This window comes from Cheilinus undulatus, linkage group 4 (genome assembly GCF_018320785.1).
Source record: "Cheilinus undulatus linkage group 4, ASM1832078v1, whole genome shotgun sequence".
Classification (NCBI taxonomy): Eukaryota; Metazoa; Chordata; class Actinopteri; order Labriformes; family Labridae; genus Cheilinus; species Cheilinus undulatus.
The window spans coordinates 27,261,135-27,281,465 of record NC_054868.1 but is presented as its reverse complement, the minus strand read 5'-3'; the positions used below and the strand labels follow the sequence as shown (position 1 = coordinate 27,281,465).

General features: G+C 39.2%; 1 protein-coding gene across 1 annotated transcript; it reads left to right on the top strand.

The window, feature by feature from the left end:
- The first annotated feature begins 4,712 nt into the window (after window positions 1-4,712).
- chrna9a (cholinergic receptor, nicotinic, alpha 9a) lies at window positions 4,713-12,753 on the top strand. The gene is made up of 7 exons (XM_041786149.1): window positions 4,713-4,758; window positions 4,842-4,987; window positions 7,084-7,238; window positions 7,326-7,506; window positions 9,452-9,803; window positions 10,254-10,858; window positions 12,583-12,753. Exons 1-7 carry the CDS (start codon window positions 4,713-4,715, stop codon window positions 12,751-12,753), a joined length of 1,656 nt encoding a protein of 551 aa, XP_041642083.1.
- Window positions 12,754-20,331: the final 7,578 nt, after the last annotated feature.

Below are 20,331 nucleotides of genomic sequence, written 5' to 3'. Positions count from 1 at the left end.
TTTCCTATGCCGTAATTTTGTTGCAGACTGAACAAGACCGTCCTGATATTTGTCTGAATTCATTTTACCACTACCTTTACAAGCCTTCCAAGCAACGCCAAGAAGCATACCCACAGCATGCTGCTGCCACCACTGTGCTAATGTAAGTTTTTTTCAGCAGTGGCTTTCTTTTTGCCAATCTCTTATAAAACTTAGATCGGTGAAGAACCCAGGCAACAGTTGTTGTATTCAAAGTCTCTCTCGTCTCAGCTGCTGAAGCTTGTAACTGCTTCAGAGTAGTCACAGGTGACTTGGTGGCCTTTCTCACTTCTCTCAAAAGTCACATGTGCCATATTCCTTTGATTTCTTGATAATGGGTTAGAATGAACTCCAAGGGATGTTCAGTGCCTTGGAAATTTTTTCATATCCATCCCCTGACTTTACTTTTTTCTCTGAGTTGCTTGGAGTGTACTTTTGTCTTCATGGTGCAATTGTAGCCAGGAATACTTATTAACCAGTGACTGGACCTTCCAGACGCATAGTCTCTATACTAGAATCACTTGAGAAACATTCACTCTACTCAGCTGATCCCCGTTTCACTAACTGTGATACCACTAGCACCAACTGGCTGGATCTTTGTTGAATTAGGCCAGTCGCTTTGATTGGGGGTGAATATTTATGCAGTCATTTATTTCAACTTAAATATTTTTGTTTAACTGACTTCACTTTATAGAAATCGGTTTTCCCTTTAGTGAAGCACTGTTGCCTCACATCAAGCAAGTTCACTTCTAGGTCAGGGCCTCTCTGTGCATGTTTTAATGAATGTGTGGGTTCTTTCTGGGTACTCCAATTTCCTCGCACCACCAAAGACATGCTTGTTAGGTCAGTTGAAGACTCTAAATTGGCTGTAGGAGTGAGTGGGGGTGGTTTGGCTTGGTTGTTTGTCTCTGTATGCCAGCCCTGCAATTGACTGGCAGCCAGTTCAGGTGTACCCTGCCTCTCGCCCAACGACAGCTGGAAAAGGCTCCAGCCCTCTGTGACCTTGTTCAGGATAAGTGTGGTAGAAGATGGATGGATAGATGTTTTCACTTTTAGATTAAAGAGGTTTTTTAAGGGGTTAAAAAAGCCAAATTACATTGACCATGATTTATTTTTAAAATAACTAAAAGGGTAAAACATCCTCGGGGTAAATACTTTTTAAAGGGCCTCTAACAGGATCTAAGCTCCTTATGTGATCGGCTATAGATTCCCACCATTCCTCTAACAGGTCAAAGTCTCCTCCCTGGACTGTTTACTGAAGTTACATCAACTCACAGCAAAGAGGATTCTTGCTGGTAACATGGAGGAGATAGATGACTTGAATAAGGCAGGGAAGATTGAGAAGAACATAAAAGCTGAGTGTTGAAGACAATCCAGCAGTCTCACACAAAAAGGAGCAACCAGCCATCTAGGGGATGAAGATGTGTGCTGCTGCACTGCTGCATTTCTTGATAATGGATTAAACTGCACTCCAAGGGATATTCAGTGCCTTGCCATTTTTTTCATATCCATCCCCTGACTTATACTTTCATTAACCTTTTCTCTGAGTTGCTTGGAGTTTTCCTTTGTCTTCATGGTGCAATGGTAGCCAGGAATACTGATTAACTAGTGACTGGAACTTCCAGACACAGGAGTCTTTATTCTACAGTCACTTGAGACACACTTCACTTCACTGCACTCAGGTGATCCCAATTTCAGTAATTGTGAGTATAATGTCATTATTTTTTTCTTTAAAGTAGCACCATACTAAATTTTGAAGATGTTTAATGTTTAAACCAGCATGCCTTCAACCTGTTTTTTTTTCTAACAGCCAGCTGGAGTGACTCTACCAATTTAAGATGGAAATATATTGAAGTCTATGTTGATTACCCCCTCTTCTCATGAGAATTCAAGATGGAGTAACTTTTCCCCTACCCATATTTGAGCTGGCTCTCTGAGAAGTCAGAAATAAATCAAGCATAACATTCAACCACTAAAACTAATGTTTCTGTTCAGAAATGCAAGTAAATAACTATAATTTGACATATTAATCAAGAAATAATAATGTGCTTTACTATTTTTTCAGTTTTTTTGTAAATCAGTAAATTTGAACATTCATGGATAACAATAATAATTATATTTTAGCATTAAAAATATCATTTGGGTTAAAGAGCTCCTACATATTGGTGTATTAACCATTGCAGAAACAAAAAATGATTTTGGTAATTACCAATGCTGTTAATTTAGGGCAGCTGTGGCATAAACCTTACTTTCGGTAGTAGTCTAATAAATTTGTGAAATCATCACTTTCTATTTTCTTTATACAAATGTACAACCAGAGTATTTAATGACGAGTTGTTTCATACAACTTTCATACAACTTCCCAACAGTGACTGTGACATGTATGGGCTCCTCTGAGCCCATAACACAAAGGGTAAAGTCAAAGTCCTTAGCTCTCCCTTTTGGAGATTTCCCATGAGGAAAAAATATCTTCTTCCCATTCTCTAAAATTTTGTTTGCAGTGTCATCTTTTCTGACGATCTCTCTTGTGCCCCCACAGTTGGTCGTCTAACCTGCTTGAAATAACCATCTTGATAATTCATCCAACCCACTTCTATTTTTTATGTTTTTCGTTCAGCATTCCTGTTTCCTACACCCAGTCCTTGGCAAGTATGACTTGCAGAGATCTTTTTCCTCTCTGCATTCCTCCCAGCTTCTGGTGAGGATGAGCCAGTCCAATTTTTGGCAAATACACATTTTCCTAAATGAGGAATATACTTCGACAGAGTTTCCTCATCCTCATCCATCATTCTGACATCTTGGGCCACCTGCAAAAATTGAAAAATAAAAATTTGAGTTAAAGTCACAAGTATCAGAGAATAAGCCCTCAAACCCCTGTGCACATCAGGATACATTGCAGTCACAGCCTCGTTATACATTATCAACAGGATGTTTTGGCCAATCCTAGAGTTTAATCTAAACCAAATGCCAGTTTTCTGATAGGATTCAACTCATAAAATGGATACTGTTTCATTAGAATATGAAGGTTTTTCAAGTTTTTCATCTAATTGAATTGTTAAAATTTTATTTGAGCCTGCATTGGTTCTGTGATACAGAGGAGAGGGGGTGGGGGAAAGGGGAGTGTCTAAATGAAAATCTAAAAAAACAAATTTAGGTTGGATAAATTGATGACAGACCAAAATTAATGCACTGACTTTGAGGAAGATCCTGGCACCTGCTGGTTTACAGGCTGTAATTGGTATCACCATGGTTATGATGAAAAGTAACCTTTGTATCACCTTTAACTGTCCATTAATTTTTATTATTGACCTTGAAAATTTTGAGGAGCATGTCACTACATTGTGTTTTTTTTTTGTTTGTTTGTTTTTTACAAACAGTGGTTATTATTCAGGCATATGGTTATCACAACTTAACTTTACAATGTACCATGATCTTCCTCACCTTTATATCCCCCCCATTTGGCTGGGCCCCAGAAAGCTCTCCCCTTTTTCCCCCCCTTATGGGCGGCCCTGGTCTCAATATGTTGATGTGGGGTGATGGTGGGTCCTGACTCTAGGCCAATTGAGAACTACAGGCCTAACTGATCTAAAAATTATCTTTTAACTTTACTCTAATTGAGAGGACTATCCTTTGAGGTAGCACTAGCTTGATTTAAATTCTTGAAGTCATAGATATAGTGTTATCCCCTAAGTTTTGCTGAATATTTGTCACAACATTTTGAATCTGAATTCCTCATTGATTCCACAGAAGGCAATACAAACTCTAACAAATAAGTAACAAGAAATAAAAGCAAGTATCAGCATGTAACTTCAAATCTTAGAGGGCCAATAGGTCACTTAATTGGCTCTCCACATTTTACCATTTTGAACAGGAATGAGGAATTTCAAACTGAATTCACCTTTTTATACCCAAATTTGAGCTGGCTCACTTGGCTTCTCTGAGAAGCCAGAAATTAATCAAGCATAACATTCAACCAAATCAGCAACAAGAAATAAAAGTATCAGCATGTAACTTCAAATCTTAGAGGGCCAATAGGTCACTTAATTGGTCTCAGTTTCCTGGCACTAATTGCTTAAACAACCTACAAAGAAATGATGAAATCTCCTCTGATCACTGCTTTACTGCTCTTATGTTAAAGATATGTACAGGGTGAAACCTGATCCTGCATCTGTGTGAAGTTCGTTGCCATGCTGCATGTATTGCATGTGTCAGGACATGTGTGTGTTTGTTCATGTTCAATGACCTGAGCAGAGGTAAGAAAGTGTCACCGTATGTGTGTGACTGACACATGTCATTAGCTGTGTAACGCAGTAAGCTTCAGTGTGTATGTGATGTGTGTGTTGTGTGTGTTGTGGTCATGTACACAAGTGGATAAGGCTGTGGGCATCACCTTTCTCCAAGGACCTGTGTGCTATGTGATACCTCAGAGCTCCTGTGTGTTTCAGTGTGAGAGAGTGATAGCCCCAGGTCCTGTTCCAGCACAGCGATCCCCCTCACACAGACACGGTGACAGAGGAGAACTGCGACTAATACTTATCGAAGCATCCAGAGTTTCTGACAGGATGTAAGATTTTGGGATTTTTCCGTCGTCCTGGTTGGGGGGAGAATGGAGATCAGAGTGACATTCTGGATTTGGTGCCAGGCTGTTTGAGGATTGCTGAATAATTGATCTCTCAGCTTGTGACTGGTTGAAAATGAGGAAGGCAGCGCTGATGGTTTGGATCAGTCTTTTTCTGCAAGGTCAGTTCTGCAGACATTAATTTTGTGACTAGTTTACTTTTTCTAGTCCCCTGACATCTATCAGTTTTATTCTCTGCTCTCAGTTTCCCATGGTGCTCAGGGTCATTATGCCCGCAAACTTCTGAATGACCTGATGGAGGACTACTCCAATGCTCTGAGACCAGTGGAGGACACAGACAAAGCCCTCAATGTGTCCCTGCAGATCACGCTGTCCCAAATCAAAGATATGGTGAGTTGAGAGAATAGCATGTCGTTCCACCATATTCATTTAAAAGTGACATATAGAGTTAAAAGCCAAGGCACTCTGTGAAAAAAATTAGAAAACCTACAGTCAGCTGGCTGTTTCATGATGGAGTTATTAAAACAGAACCTTGTAAGAAATAGGCTGAATGTCAATATCACCCTCTTGGATGTTTTACCCTTTTATAAATTTTATTGATTACATAAATCTATCAGTAATGTCAATTAAACAAAAAATATGTGATTGGAAATAAATGAGTGCATAAATATTCACCCCTTTTCAAGTCAGTATTTAGTAGATGCACCTTTGGCTGCAATCACAGCACTGAGTCTGTGTGCATAGGTCTCAATCAGGCTCGCAAATCTGGACACTGTAATTTTACTCCATTCTTCCTCACAAACTGCTCAAGCTCTGTCAAATTGCATGGGGATTAGGCATGAACAGCCTTTTTCAAGTCCAGCCAATAATTCTCTGTTGATTGAGGTCTAGGCTTTGACTCAGAAACTCCAGAATATCACTTTGCTGTCTTTGACCCCTTTCTGTGTAGCTTTTGCTGTATTCTTCGTGTCATTGTCTTGCTGGAAAATAAATCTTCTCCCAAGCCATAGTTCTTTGTATACTAAACAAGATTGACCTCCAAGATTTTCCTATATTTTGCTGTATTCATTTTACCCTCTATCTTTACAAGTCTTCCCAGGCTGGCTGCTGAAAAGCATCCCCACAGCATGATGCTGGCACCACTGTGCTTCACAGTAGGGCTGGTGTGTTTGTGATGATGTGCTGTGTTTAGTTTCTGTCAACCTTAGCATCTTGCTGTTGGCCCAAAAGCACTATTTGGGTCCCATCAGACCAAAAAAACTTTCTTCTACTTGAACACGGAGTCTCCCGCATGACTTTTGGTGAATTCTAGTCAAGATTTAAAATGAGCTTTCCCGAGCAACAACTGTTGTATTCAGAGTCTCTCCCATCTCAGCTGCTGAAGTTTGCGACTCCTTCAGAGAAGTAGTAGGGGTCTTGGTGGCCTCTCTCACTTGTCTCCTTACACAGACACTCTGGTTGGGAAGATGGCCTGATTAACACATGTGCCACATACCTTCCATTTCTTGATGATGTATTTAGGGTTTTTTTAGGGGATGTTCAGTGCCTTGGAAATGTTTTTGTATCCATCCCCTGACTTACACTTTTCAATGACCTTTTCTCTGAGTTGCTTGGAGTGTTCTTTTGTCTTCATGGTGTAATGGTAGCCAAGAACACTGATTAACCAGTGACTGGACCTTCGGGACATAGGTGTCTTTATGCTAAAATCACTTGAAACACATTCACTTTACTCAGGTGATCTTTATTTCAGTAACTGTGAGATTACCAGCACCAGTTGGCAGGACATCTGTTGAATTAGGTCAGTCACTTAAAAGACGGTGGATATTTATACAGTCACTTATTTTACATTACATTCTTTTATTATTAAATTGAAATTACTTTATATGTTTTTCATTTAAGTCATCTGATAAATCAATATTTTTACAAAACAAAACAAAACAAAACAAAACAAAACAAAACACAAAGACTCTTGTTAGAACACCATCTCTTGATCAGCTGCATTTTTAAATGAAGTCACAAGTTAACCCGGTCACTAAGCCAATATACTAGGAGTTTATTGGCAGGTAGTCTATGTATCTAGCCTAAAGCTCTAGTGAGAAAATGTTGGTTTGTGTTGATTTTGTTGCCCCCTGTGGGCTAAGTGGTATCTCTTGCTCCTTTGCTGAGCTTGTCCTTTATACAAATGTAGACAAAAAATGCTAACCTGCTGTTTTAACCGACAAATATGTTGCTCTTTTTTTAATATAAGTTTGAAATTTGAAAACAAAAAGGATGTCCAACATTTACCTCTTAGCAGCTATGCTACAGGCCATAAAATAACTATGAACATATTTAGTCTCCCATCTAGATTCTAATGGATGAAAAATCCTGTTTTAGCATATAATTGCTCTAAATAGCATAATGCTGAGGAAAAAAATGTAGATTTAAAAATCTGTATCAAATTCTCCCCGAGTAATTTATGTCTGCGTGTGTGGTTGTTTGTTAAGGATGAGAGGAACCAGGTGCTGACCACATACCTGTGGATCAGACAGGTCTGGCATGATGCATATCTGAAATGGAATAAGGAGGACTATGATGATCTGGAGATGATAAACATCCCCAGTGACCTAGTCTGGAAGCCGGACATCGTCCTCTACAACAAGTCAGTAACAGCAGACAAACAGAGAAGAATGAGGTGAGTAAACACATGGGTGTACAGATATATCCTTTCCTCTCTTTGTCTCTCTAGAGCAGATGAGGAGTCTGGAGGTGCACCCAGCACTAATGTGAAGCTACGATATAACGGAGAGATTATCTGGGACTCACCTGCGATCACAAAGAGCACATGTGTGGTTGATGTTTCCTACTTCCCCTTTGACTGGCAACAGTGCAACCTTACCTTTGGCTCCTGGACATACAACGGCAACCAGGTGTGTCTGAGTGGGGAGGAGACAGGGGACAAGCTGAGGAGATCAAAACTTCTGTCTTGTTTGAATCTATTCAGGCCTTTTTCATCTGTATATTTGAATGTGGTAAATAATAACATTACTTAGAAGTGGTATTCTGTCCAAATCCTTCAATAACAGTCTCTTTGAATTTTTTTCCTTTTATTTAACCTCCTCTTTGTCAGTGATCACTAGGAAGTTCTGCAACATCCAGATCATCCATGTGGCAGTGCTAAATGCAGACATTATTCAAACAAAGCATAAACAGCCTCGAAATACTCTCTAAAGATCCAGAGAATATTCAGTGTATTTACCCCTTATTACAACTGTTGCACAGGAAAAGACAATTCTTTTAACCAATCAATGGACAGCAGTGTGTCCAGCTTCACCCTTTAAGGCCTGATAGATTCTTTGCAGATGCAGCAGATAACTCCCTTGGGGGGCAAGAATTGATTTCTGCATAGAGAAACACTACCATAATGCCATGTTTTGAGCCATTTACGACTATGCCAAGCATTCAAAGTGCAAGAAAAACAACCTTTATTCTTCACTTACTTTTGTGTCCCCAAAGTGCTGAAGTATTCAGGCAAAAATGAAAAGTGTTTTGTAGAACAGACTCGTTTCTTGACAGCACTTTATCACTCAGCTTCTTATACGTTTTTTTTGATTGATAGTCTATCACTGTTTCAATTAAAAGCATGTTTGTGACAAAATAAGGATTTTTTAAAGGGGCCCCTTTAAAGTTAAAGGGGCTTGGGTATCCTTTTAGCTCAGTACAAGACTCCTCAACACTCATGTCTTCCTTTATCTGGCTAGAGGGTCTGGAGGACTGAGTAATTTGTGATACTGATCACCTTCACGCCAGGTAAATTGGTTAAACTGTGGAAAAAAAATCACTTTTTGTAAAGTGTAGGGATCATACTCAATGTGTGTAGAAATTTTCTGGTGATAATAGCAAAGCACAGGTCCAGTTAGAGTTGTAAAGTAACAACTTTCTTCTGTTCTCATTAATTCCTTATGGCTGTCCCCCACTTCCTGCCTCCCAACAGGCTTTCAGAATCACATGACTGCAAAGAACCTATATGCTTGGTCAACAGAATGTGGTCAAAAAAAGAGGACAGTATGGTTGGGCTACTTTGGTACCTTTCCAAACTTTTGTCAGTGGAAAAACACACATAATTGCAAACTGCACAAAACTGAGCTGAATGGGTGGAAACAGCTAAAGTCAGGAGTTTAAGTAGACCAAATAAAGGAGCTAAAAGAGAATGAATAAGATTGATCAATCAATAATAAATAAAACAAACCTGATTATAAATGAATAATGGTGTTGCTCAGTAGCTGATGGATGTGTTATTGAGTATTGTCCAGATGTTCCTCTCAATTTAGAAATGTTTTATTTGAATACGACTTGTTTCTCTCACAGTTATAAATTAGTCATAATTTTCCAACCAGGATTTTTAAAAAAGCATGACGGATAATGTAAAAGGTATGTTTATCCAAATTTTAAAAATACATTTTGTAACTCTTACAACCTTTCTGAACATTTGAGACACACAAAAGTGACAGAGCATGTTTTTGTCTGATCCACATTTTTTTTGAATATTGGTTTCCATGTTCTACATTTAGTAGAACAGACTCCATATTGTTTACACAGAAGTTATAGTGTCTGTTTGCTTATCTCAGAGCATGTAATCAGTAAGGCTTGTGTACCTAACTGCCTATAGACCAGTCTGTAATTATCTACTCTTACTTTGACCCCAGCTGACATAGTCAGACACTGGAAGGGTGAATAAATTATAGCATCTGTTCCGAAACATCTAAATAGATTTTTACAAAAAAAAATAGTTTTTCATTTTTTGGTTATTGTTTTAATACAATCGAAAAATATTTGATTATGTTTTGAATGTAAACATGTGTGTCCTCTCCACAGGTGGACATCAGTCTTGGCATGGACAGTGGAGACCTGTCTGACTTTGTGGAGAACGTGGAGTGGGAGTGTCACGGCATGCCCGCAGTTAGAAATGTCATGATGTACGGCTGCTGCTCTGACCCTTACACTGAAATCACCTACACCCTGCTCCTGAAGCGTCGCTCCTCCTTCTACATCTTCAACCTGCTCCTGCCCTGCTTCCTCATCTCCTTCCTGGCTCCGCTGGGTTTTTACCTGCCGGCTGACTCGGGGGAGAAGGTTTCCCTCGGGGTGACCGTGCTGCTTGCACTCACTGTGTTCCAGCTGTTGGTGGCTGAGAGCATGCCGCCTGCAGAGAGCATGCCCTACATAGGTTTGAGTCTTTAAACTGTTTAAACTGTTAGGAGCCAATATTCATTATAAAATGCCACAGAGCATAAAACATGACAATTCAACAGTGCTTGATGATATTTCAAAATTTTGACTCAGTAAATCTGCTTTTAATATAATGTCATATTCTTTAATATAGTCATGCAGGGGTGAAATTTAACTAAGTAGGCAGGTGGTTTGGCTTCATTTACCACATAAAACAAGCTTTGAATATAATTTAACATCTTAGAATTTTGACCAACAGAGTTTTATCATTTTTAATCTGATGCAGTTTTACCTCATTCTTTTTTTTTTTTTTTTTTACTCTGGCTAAAGTGGCCTTTCATATAAAACTGCTGATAAAGTGAGGGAGTTTCAGTCCATATTTAGCCATTTAGTCAACAAATTGAGGCTTTTCTCTCTTCATTCATGTTCCCTCTTTCCTCTCCTTCAGGGAAATACTACATCGCTACCATGACCATGATCACAGCATCCACCTCTCTCACCATCTTCATCATGAACATTCATTTCTGTGGAGCTGAGGCCAAGCCGGTCCCTCACTGGGCAAAGGTGCTCATCATCGACTACATGTCCAAAATATTCTTTGTCTATGAAGTGGGCGAGAACTGCACCACACCAGAGAGTGAGAGGACACCGCTGTACCCCGAGGAACCCCTAGGTGATAAGCTGGGCTTTCAGGATGACCGTTTCCATGACTACCATTATGACAATGAACCTTACAGATACAGCAATGGTCACAGCAGGAATCATCACAAAAATCATCACAAAAGCCAGGCAAACGGCAACGCCAATGGCAGCCATCACAACTACAACAACCACAATGATAATGCCTCTAGACTGGAGAGAGGGGAGGGGAGGAGAGTGCACACGCAACGCTACCACCACATCAGGAGGGACGATCTGGACTACCAGGCCACTCCTCAACCTCGAAACCTCCAACAGCTGTATGGAGGGCTAAAGGAGCAGCTTCTGTACTCAACAGAGAAACTTCAAGTCCCAGCATGCCCCTGCTGCTGCCCATGTGTTGAACATAAAGAGGTATACATCATTTCATCCACACAGTTTATCCCTTCTTATTTAACAGCTTGACCTCACACTGTTGGACTCACAAACTTTTAGATGTTGTATTTGTAAGTGTTTGTGCTGACGCTGTCAAAAACAGACTACACATACAGTTTCATACACTTAGCTGTTGAGTACAGGATAGTTTAGGGCTGTACCATTATCAAACAGGCCTAACCACAGAAGTGGCTGGGCCCCTAAAAAACCCAGTGGATGGTCTCTTCCCATTTGTGATTTATTGATAAGGTCAGTGCATGTGTGTTGGATCAGTAGTATTGCTGCCCCATACACATTGTTAACATTACCAAAAAAGGTAAATCTGTTTGAAGAAAAGGGGTTTACATAAAAGACGGGCTGTGTGGTCAGCATAAATTCATCAACATTTTTGTTGTTTGATTAGAGACGCTATTATTTAGGTTAAAATGAAATATGGACCATGATTTTGCCAACATCCATGGACCTCAAGTTTGGCTGAGCCCAAGAAAGCTCTCCCCTTTATTTCGCCCTTATGGGCGGCCTTGCTGTCATATTAACAGGTACACACTGGCTTGATGCAGACTTTTAACACCAAATTGCATGATTTAAAAAAACTAGATTTTTATGTTGGACCTTCCCATGGTTCATAGACAAGCTGGTGATTTACAAAACCTATGATCCTCCTGCGAAAGCACTAATACCACTCAGTAGTTTCTGAATACTCATTGGTTCTGTTTGTAGAGTTTGTCATAAAAAGACAACATAATTCTGCATAGGTTCATGGCTTTTCTGACTTGTTACTGTTAGATATTATTAGCACTTAATTTTAGTGGGCCCAATTACCTAGTAGTTGTATCGTAATAAGTGATAGTTATCTAGTAATTTCTTAATAATGAAGTGGTAATTACCTAGTAATAAATTGCAATTTTACAAAGTAACAATTGGTCATTTTAAGCAAGTATGTACCTAGTAGTAATGTATTAATCATCAAATAATTCCGCATAATATTTTGGCTATTCTTTAGTACTTAGGTGGTATTTTACCCTAACCATACCCCTCCAACCCTAACTTTAACCCTTTTAATATTGTGAAAATTCTCTTGTAATTGTGTTTTTTTTTTTTTTTTTGTAAATAATTTCTCAGAAGTAAGATGATAATTTTCTTTTTAGCTTGCTTGATTATTCCCAGCTAATTTCTTTATTTTGGCCCACTAAATTAAACTGAGTCCTTCCTGGATACATTTAAAGTAGTTTAAAGGGTTAGGGTTTGAGTTTAGAGGGTTAGGATCAGAGTTAAGGTGAAATATAACCTAATTACCACAGAATTGCCATTAAATTAAAAGGAATTACTTAAAGATTAATACATTTTTACTATGCTTATTTAATATTGCCATATTTCTAGGTTATTACTGGTAAAAGGCAAACTTAATGAATTATCCCCTTTTTCTTGAGAATTTACTAGACTAAATTAAGTGTTACTGATGTTGTGTATAATCACTGCAATATTAGAAATAACTGCACATATTCACTTTTAACTTTCTTTTTATGACAATTGTAATGCTTATCCTCAGGTATCTCTCACCATAGTGCATCCCATTTCTACTTTCACACCTCTCATGGACTCCCATACCCCAGCATGCTGACATCACTGAGGTTTTAGTGTGAAGTGTCCAGGATGAAGGTTGGACTGATTGTTTCTGAAGTTTTTTTTTCTGTTTTCTTTAGGTGGTGAAGAACATCCAGTTCATTGCTAACTACTTCCGTGAGCAGAGAGCGACATGTGTCAAGGCTGCAGAGTGGAAAAAGGTTGCCAAGGTCATGGATAGGTTTTTTATGTGGATCTTCTTCGTCATGGTCTTCCTCATGAGCATCCTCATCATTGCCAAGGCCTCCTGACAGACCCCTTGTGATCTTTATTGTCAATTTAAACCTCTGTCCTTGCAGGACTTCAGTGTTGCTTGAGTACCCTCTTTATGCTTTGATGCAACACCAGAGAAATCCAAACTGTTTTAAATGTCAGTATTGTGTTTTGTGTGTATGTGTTTATGGTTAGTAGGTACGTTGTTGTTTTCTGTTTTGACATAAAGAGAACAAGGTCACCGCACTCAAATCATGCATTAACCACAAACGCAGAACTTCATTAAAGCCTCTTGCTTAGTTAACATCAGGTGTGCTTGCATGTGTAACGGAGCAGTGGAGCAGTAAGACAATCTAGGCCTCGCCTTGAACATGCATGGACTCTGCATTATTGATGAGCTAACAGCCAGACATTCACCTATAGGCATTACATTACATACATTATTTTTAAGGTGAACAGATGCTTCTGTTTTTCCAGGGTCAGTTACAAGTAGAGTGCCAGCAATAAAACCATTAACACCTCTGAAACAAACTCGTGTTTGATCAGGAACAGGGCCAATCACATGATGGCCTTGTACTGATCAGCATGGAAAAGCACGCAGCGTAAGTAAATGAAAGTCAGGTGCTTTTAAAATCAAAAGAAACCAATTTTCATAAGTTGTATATACATAATGTGATTCAAGGGTGAATATTTTCCTTTTCAACATCCAGAAGACCCTTCCCTTTTCTTTTCTCCACAAAACGACCTTTTTCTTTATGCTTGGATGTTCACAAAACTTATTTTAATGCTTTTTTTTCTTCTGTAAAATTATTACCATACAAATGTAATAGAAAACTCCATACTCAGCATTATTTTAACTTAGTTAAATACATCTATATCATCATATTTCAGTTATGGTCACAGTGTCAGATAAAAAAGCTGTTCACACAACAGCAGGACAAGAAATGGTGAATGAACCTAGTGTAATTCCTCTTTACGTAACAATTTTCCTATAAAGCCTCTAGAGGGCAGTAAAGCTCCAATCATGGAGAACACAGGTACTGACTGAAATACAACAATATGTGAATGAAACTGCTCTCTGTCAAACAAAGTGGATTATGTCCAGAATCTGTTGATCAAAACAAAAAAGCAAAATACCTTTTGCTGCATATGCCTTAATATTCTGTAAGATATGAAAGTGAATGATAATGGGAAAAAATGTATAAAGGAGTATTGGGTGGGAGATAAGTGTTACATATAAGTAATAAGTATACAAGATATAAGTAACACATTAATTCAAGTCCCCAAGCACTAAAACCAATTCTTCATAATGTTCTGTTTTTTTTACAAAGACATGACACCACAGTTTCCTCTTTTACAAACTCCAAAAACCTCACTTGTGTCACCGATCACTTGCATTAGTGTTTTCATTAGGGCTGTCAAATAACATTTTTAAATCCATAATGTAAATCACAATTAACCTTTCTGGCTGCATTTTGAAACTCTTCTATTTTGCTTTATTTAATTTCTGATTTTTGCACTGTCTTAAGCTAAGGATAATTGACTTCCTGTTGGGATACGACCAAGGTACGGTTTATCAGTCCGTTCCCTGGGTATAAAACACACAAGCAGAAACAAAAAACAAGCTGTTTTTTCATTTTTCCATTTTGCACAAAAAAACAAACAAACAAACAAAACAAAACAAAACAGAAAAGGGTTGTTTTTTCGTTTTTTATTTTTTTATTTTTTTCATTTTGAGCACAAAACAAAACAAAAAACAGGAAATGGTTCGTTTTTTCGTTTTCACCCAAAAAATGAAAATACCTCTCCACATTTCGTTTCATTGGTGGGTGGGACTTCGAATCCCGCCTGTGCGGTGCCCTTCAAAATAAAGGTCCTACCCTTTAAAATAAAGCTCCTGCTTTGGCGTCGCCGTGCATCAACGTTGCCATCAATCATCCTCTATAAACATCCCAGTTATTTATACATGGATATGGATTTATTCTGGCAGCATGACCTCAAAAAAGGCTTTAGTTTCGAGATACCCCTACCCAGCTCGAACAACACACCACCATGTTTTTTTCATATCCAATAAATGTGTCACATTCATGAAACGGATGGTTGTGGACAGGGCCGTTTCTAGCCATTTTGGTGTCCTAGGTGAACAAAGAGAGAGAGAGAGCGGCGGAGATAAGGCTGGACTTTTTCACAAACGAGGGGCGCAGAGGTTACAGGTGTGCAGGAGTTGATGATCTGTTACATTTGTGGACCTATTCAAAATGTACAGGGCTCATGATGGCGCCCTCATCAATGTGGCCCCCTGGGCAACCGCCTATATGGCCTATGCCCAGAAACAACCCTGGTTGGAGGGTTCGATCCCAGTCTTTGGAAGCTGCTATTTTTCATATATGTACATTTATATAGGCCTATACTATCATTACTAAAATTGATAACATGTTTGAAGTTTGTTTTTTTTTTAAAATTGGATTGTGTGATAGTAATGATATATAAATACATGTTATCAACTTTGATAACTTAAATGAGACATTAGCGCTACATGAGATCGGGCTTACTATCACGCCAAGCGGCCATTCTACCTATTAAGCCAAACCGCTGTTCTAAGAGTGTAATTCAAACATCACATATATGAGAGCACACTGCTTTAAAAGATAAAGTATGAACTTTTGGGAGATCCCCCCCCCTGCCAAACACTCACCATCGACAAACAGCTGGTGACTTCCATCCTGCGCAGAATCATCCCACACAAAGCCCCGCCCTGACAGGCTCAGAGGGAGGGTGTCCACTCAGTTCTCACCAGACTGAGAGAGTTGTGTTTGCATGAGTTTATATCAGTATTTATTTATATAAAAATGAATTTGACTTTCTAATTATGTTGGGCTGGTACCAACTTCTTACCACCGCACATCGGATGGAAATCTGAATGACCATTATGAAACTCCGGGCTTTTTTTTGTCACCTCACCCCTAATTGGACAGGCTTATCTTGGCTCTTTTTCCAGATATAAGGGTAGACCTAAATAACAGCCAAAAAAACCCCAAAAAAAAAAAAAAAAACAACAAAAAAAAAAAAAAAAAAAAACAGTATTTCCCACAGAAATAAAGTTCCACAACCATCCGTTTCATGAATGTGACACATTTATTGGATATGAAAAAACATGGTGGTGTGTTGTTCGAGCTGGGTAGTGGTATCTCGAAAATAAAGTCTTTTTTGAAGTCATGCTGCCAGAATAAATCCATATCGATGTATAAATAACTGGGATGTTTATAGGGGATGATTGATGGCAACGTTGACGCACGGTGACACCTGCTGGTCATTTTAAATACCTACTCTCAGTGTGCCTCGTCGGTCTTGTCTTGTTGTGTCTTGTCGCTGATAAATATCTCTCTCTCACTCAATAGACAGCCTACTTCCGTGTAAACCCTGTACTGTGTACACAACTTTCTTAAATTTAGAATAGGTGCATATGGGGGCAGGCAATAGAACGAAAGTCAGACTCTCCATGCCTGCCAAAGCAGGAGCTTTATTTTAAAGGGTAGGACCTTTACTTTGAAGGGCACCGCACAGGCGGGAATCGAGGTCCTGCCCACCAATGAAACGAAATATGGAGAGGTATTTTCATTTTTTGGGAGAAAACGAAAAAACAGAATAACTAACTGTTTCCTGTTTTTTCGTTTTGTGCTCAAAATGAAAAAAAACAAACAAAAAAACGGAAAAACAACCCGTTTCCGTTAATTTTGTTTTTTGCGCAAAACAGAAAAATGAAAAAACAGCTTGTTTTCTTGTTTCTGCTTGTGTGTTTTATACCCAGGAAACGGACTGATAAAACGTACCTTGGTCCTTCTCTCTCTACAAAATGGCATCACAGCAGTGTTGTATTTAACATAGACCAAGGTACATTTTATCAGTCATGTTTGATAGGTGAAAATGACTTCTGACTTGCCCTCTCAGCTGTAAATGAGTTTTTTTATAAGCTGAAATGAGACATTAAGGAGCAGTGGTGGACTCATTTTACATCACTGAGGCTGCAGGTAACCATGACTGTGGCTTAATGTAAGGGTACAGGGACAGTGAAACGTGTGATTATCGTGATTCTGAAATTCATGCACTAATTTAGGACCTTAAATGCAATCACGAATAATGAATTATTGCTGACAACCCTAATCTTAATAAATTCAGTTATGAAATCATGCCAAAATGATAATAATGGTGGCATCACTATCCAAAATGTGAAATGGATTCCAGTTCATTTACTCGAGTTTAACCGCAGACCACTACTGTGAGATGCCACCTCTGTCAGAAAGTGATGCAATTTGCTGGTACAATGTTCATGAAATAATCACATTATAAACCTTACAGACTAAAGCAACATTTCACAAATAAAAGGTCAGTGGCCTGTTCAGCTGCTTAAATTCTGTCATAGGTTATGGTGTAAAGTCTACACTAAACTCTACATTGAAACTAGTTAAGTTGTAACCTCAGTTGTGACACTGATTGGTGGTACCTCGAGGCTGTAATGTTAATCTTAACTAGTAGAGCTTTACATCCAAACTAACCAAAATATTGTTGTAGATGACATTTTCACTTAATTTAACAAATCAATGAGAATAATTTTTTAATCCAGTGTTTTTTCCAGTACTACTTCTCGAATTGTCTCTAAGCCGGCTAACCGCTAAAAATAACATGCAAAATAACAATAACGCAAAATATGACTACGAATTTTGCCTGGGTGATTAATAAAGCCTACAGCCTTAACCTGGAGCCAGTATGAAATAACAACACTGACATTGAGTAACACGAGATGATTTAATGGTGGTTGGCGGAAATGATCTCTGCTCAGGGAAAACAACTGTTTTTGATGATGAAGAATGCATCACTGACAACTCATCATCATCCTCCGAGTTACCCCGTCTCTAAGAACTATGACTATGACGGACATGTTTTCTGGAGGACTTTACACCTAGTTGGAAGTAGGTGTAATGTTGTGTTCACACAAACAATGAGTAAAATCCTTAGGACAAGTTAATCACATGATTTAAGTTCAAACTTAAGCCTATGAAAAAACGATCTCAGTTGGTGCAACACCTTAAATGTAAGTAGAGTGTAAACTACATCTTAAGTAAGAACTTACGTTCACACTAGGCAACATTTGATGTACGCACAGCTGGTGCAACCCAAAGCAGAGGTCTCATCTGTGATTAAATTATGTATAGTCCTGTTTTAGAAGTAGTTACACAAATGTTAGCTCACTTTAGCTTCATTAGCTTTAGCTAGAGTGTACGTAGCTACGCTTGCTTTCACTTTAGCAACATGAGCTTTAGCAAAGTTTGTGAAAGTGACATAGCTACATTAACTACATAGGTAACATAGCTATGTAGCTAATGTCAGTTAGCTACCTTAGCTTTAGCTACATAGCTTGCATAGCTAGTGTAGCTTTGTTAGCTTTCACCTTAGTTTTGTTAGCTGCATTAGAGTGTCATGGCAGACAAGCTCTGTTCCTGTGAGCAGACTGTTTGGGCTTCATGAAATATTTTGTAATTAGGTTTGGCATGTCAGGTTTTTGACTTTTTACTTTCGGCAGTCTAACCCTTACCTTAATGTTAACCTAACCGGAAGTTTAATCTGATTTTATTTTGAAAGTTTTGTCATGTATTTCCATTCTGACATATGTGGTGTCTCACAGTAGTGGTCCGCAAGAGGGGTCATCTGAGGTCTTCAGTCAAACTGTTGTGGGCTCTCAATACATGGGTTATAGAGTGAAGTGTAAGGATCTAAACATTATAGAAATTATCAATAAGTTTTTGGGCCAGCATTACTAATAAATGGATCCAGGGTGTATTTTAAGTGTGAGCCAAGAGCCTAGCATAGCAGTTTTTAAAAATATATTTTATAATTATACTTAAAGGGGAAACATAATTAAGGGATTTAAAGGAAATTCTCCTGCATGGTCATATGCTAAACTACTAGCATATGCTAATAATTAATAGCACACGTAAAATCACACTAAAAATGGGCTTGTTAGAGCCTGTTTTACCGAAGTGCATGTTCACAAGGTTCAAAGTATGAGTGGAAACTCAGACGGTCTGTCTGATCTGTTAGACTTCATCCTAGACCGGTTTCTTGACAGCTTTTTTCTGATAAAGACTGAGACACCTAACCTACATATCTATTGGATTTTTCATCACCATGATCCTCAACATATCCTTAAACCTTCATCGTAAACAAACATTAAAGAATTTCCCGTATCAGTCCTGAGCTGATCTTTGACCTCTTGTTGGCGTGTTTATTTTAAAGCTTCTCTGAGTGTTTCAGAGACAGATTATTGGGCCAAACTTTGCCCAGATTGACGTGGAAAACAGGATGATGGCAATGGTTAGAGTTCAAAGGGGGTTTTACATGTCACAGGGCTGATCACACCCACAGTGCTTGAACCTTAATAGCTCTGTACTCTTCGTTCTTGATCTATGGTGTTGAGTCTAGGAACAACATGTCATCCATAGGCAAGCAACTGTACTCCATTAGGTGTGCAGGTAAGATTATTTTAAAGTTTCTTGTTCCACTTTTCCTTTTTACTCCCTTTCATATCAGTTTAATCTTTGTCATGTTTTGTCTCTCCAGGAAGAAAGTCACCTCCTTCCTCCTCTGAGATTCGGCTGGTTTTGCTTGGGAAGACTGGCAGTGGAAAAAGCTCCACCGCCAACTCTATCTTGGGCCGGAAGGTCTTGGACGTAAAAGTCAGTAGCTCATCTGTTACCCAACGATGCCGGAGGGTTTGTGGAGAATTTCGTGGGCGACCCCTTACTGTCTTGGACACTCCTGGGCTGCTGGACACTCATCAAACTCCACAGGAGGTGCAGAGAGAGTTGAGGAGAAGTGTGAGCCTCCTGTACCCTGGACCTCATGTGTTCCTGCTTGTTATTCAGATCGGGCGCTTCACTCAGGAGGAGAGGGAGGTTCTGCGGCAGATCAAACAGGCTATGGGATCACATGCTTTGAGTTTCTCTGTGGTTGTTTTTACTCATGGAGACCTCCTAGAAGAAGGGACATCTGTGAAGGGTTGTCTCATAGACGAATGTACAGATCTAGCTGACTTGGTCGCCGAATGTGGGGGCAGGTACTGTGTCTTTAACAACCACAGCTCCAAGAACAAAGAGCAGGTGTCCGAGCTGCTTTCCTTGGTGGACAGCATGATTCAGGGTAATAGCGGGATGTTCTACGCAAGCAAGATGCTCCAGAAAGCAGAGGAGGATCTGGATCTGGAACTGCAGGAGCAGAGGAGGCTGCGGAAAGAGAAAGAGGAGCAACTGAAAAAGCAGCAGGAGGCAGAAATAAAAGACTGGTTTGAGAAAGAGCTGGAGATGTTTCAGCAGGAAAGCAGCAGAGAGATGGAGAGGCTGAAGAAAGAAAAAGAGGAGGAAATCAAGATGCAGAGGAATCTTGTGCGAGACAGAGAAGAGGCCTTCAGACAAGAGATGGAGGAGATAGAGAAGAAGGAGAAGGAGAGGAAGATCCATGAGATGATGAGAGTGATGGAAATACGTAGAGAGGAGGAGGAGCGGAGGGAAGCTCTTCAAGAGAAGTTTGACAAAGTCATTAAAACGCTGGAGGAGCAGGCTGAA

Bases quoted from the DNA above. Each gene is read 5' to 3' on its own strand.
- chrna9a (XM_041786149.1), top strand. From the start codon at position 4,713: ATGAGGAAGGCAGCGCTGATGGTTTGGATCAGTCTTTTTCTGCAAG. The intron at 4,988-7,083 runs GTGAGTTGAGAG...TTGTTTGTTAAG, and splicing joins TGTCCCAAATCAAAGATATG to GATGAGAGGAACCAGGTGCT. The intron at 7,239-7,325 runs GTCAGTAACAGC...TTGTCTCTCTAG, and splicing joins GACATCGTCCTCTACAACAA to AGCAGATGAGGAGTCTGGAG.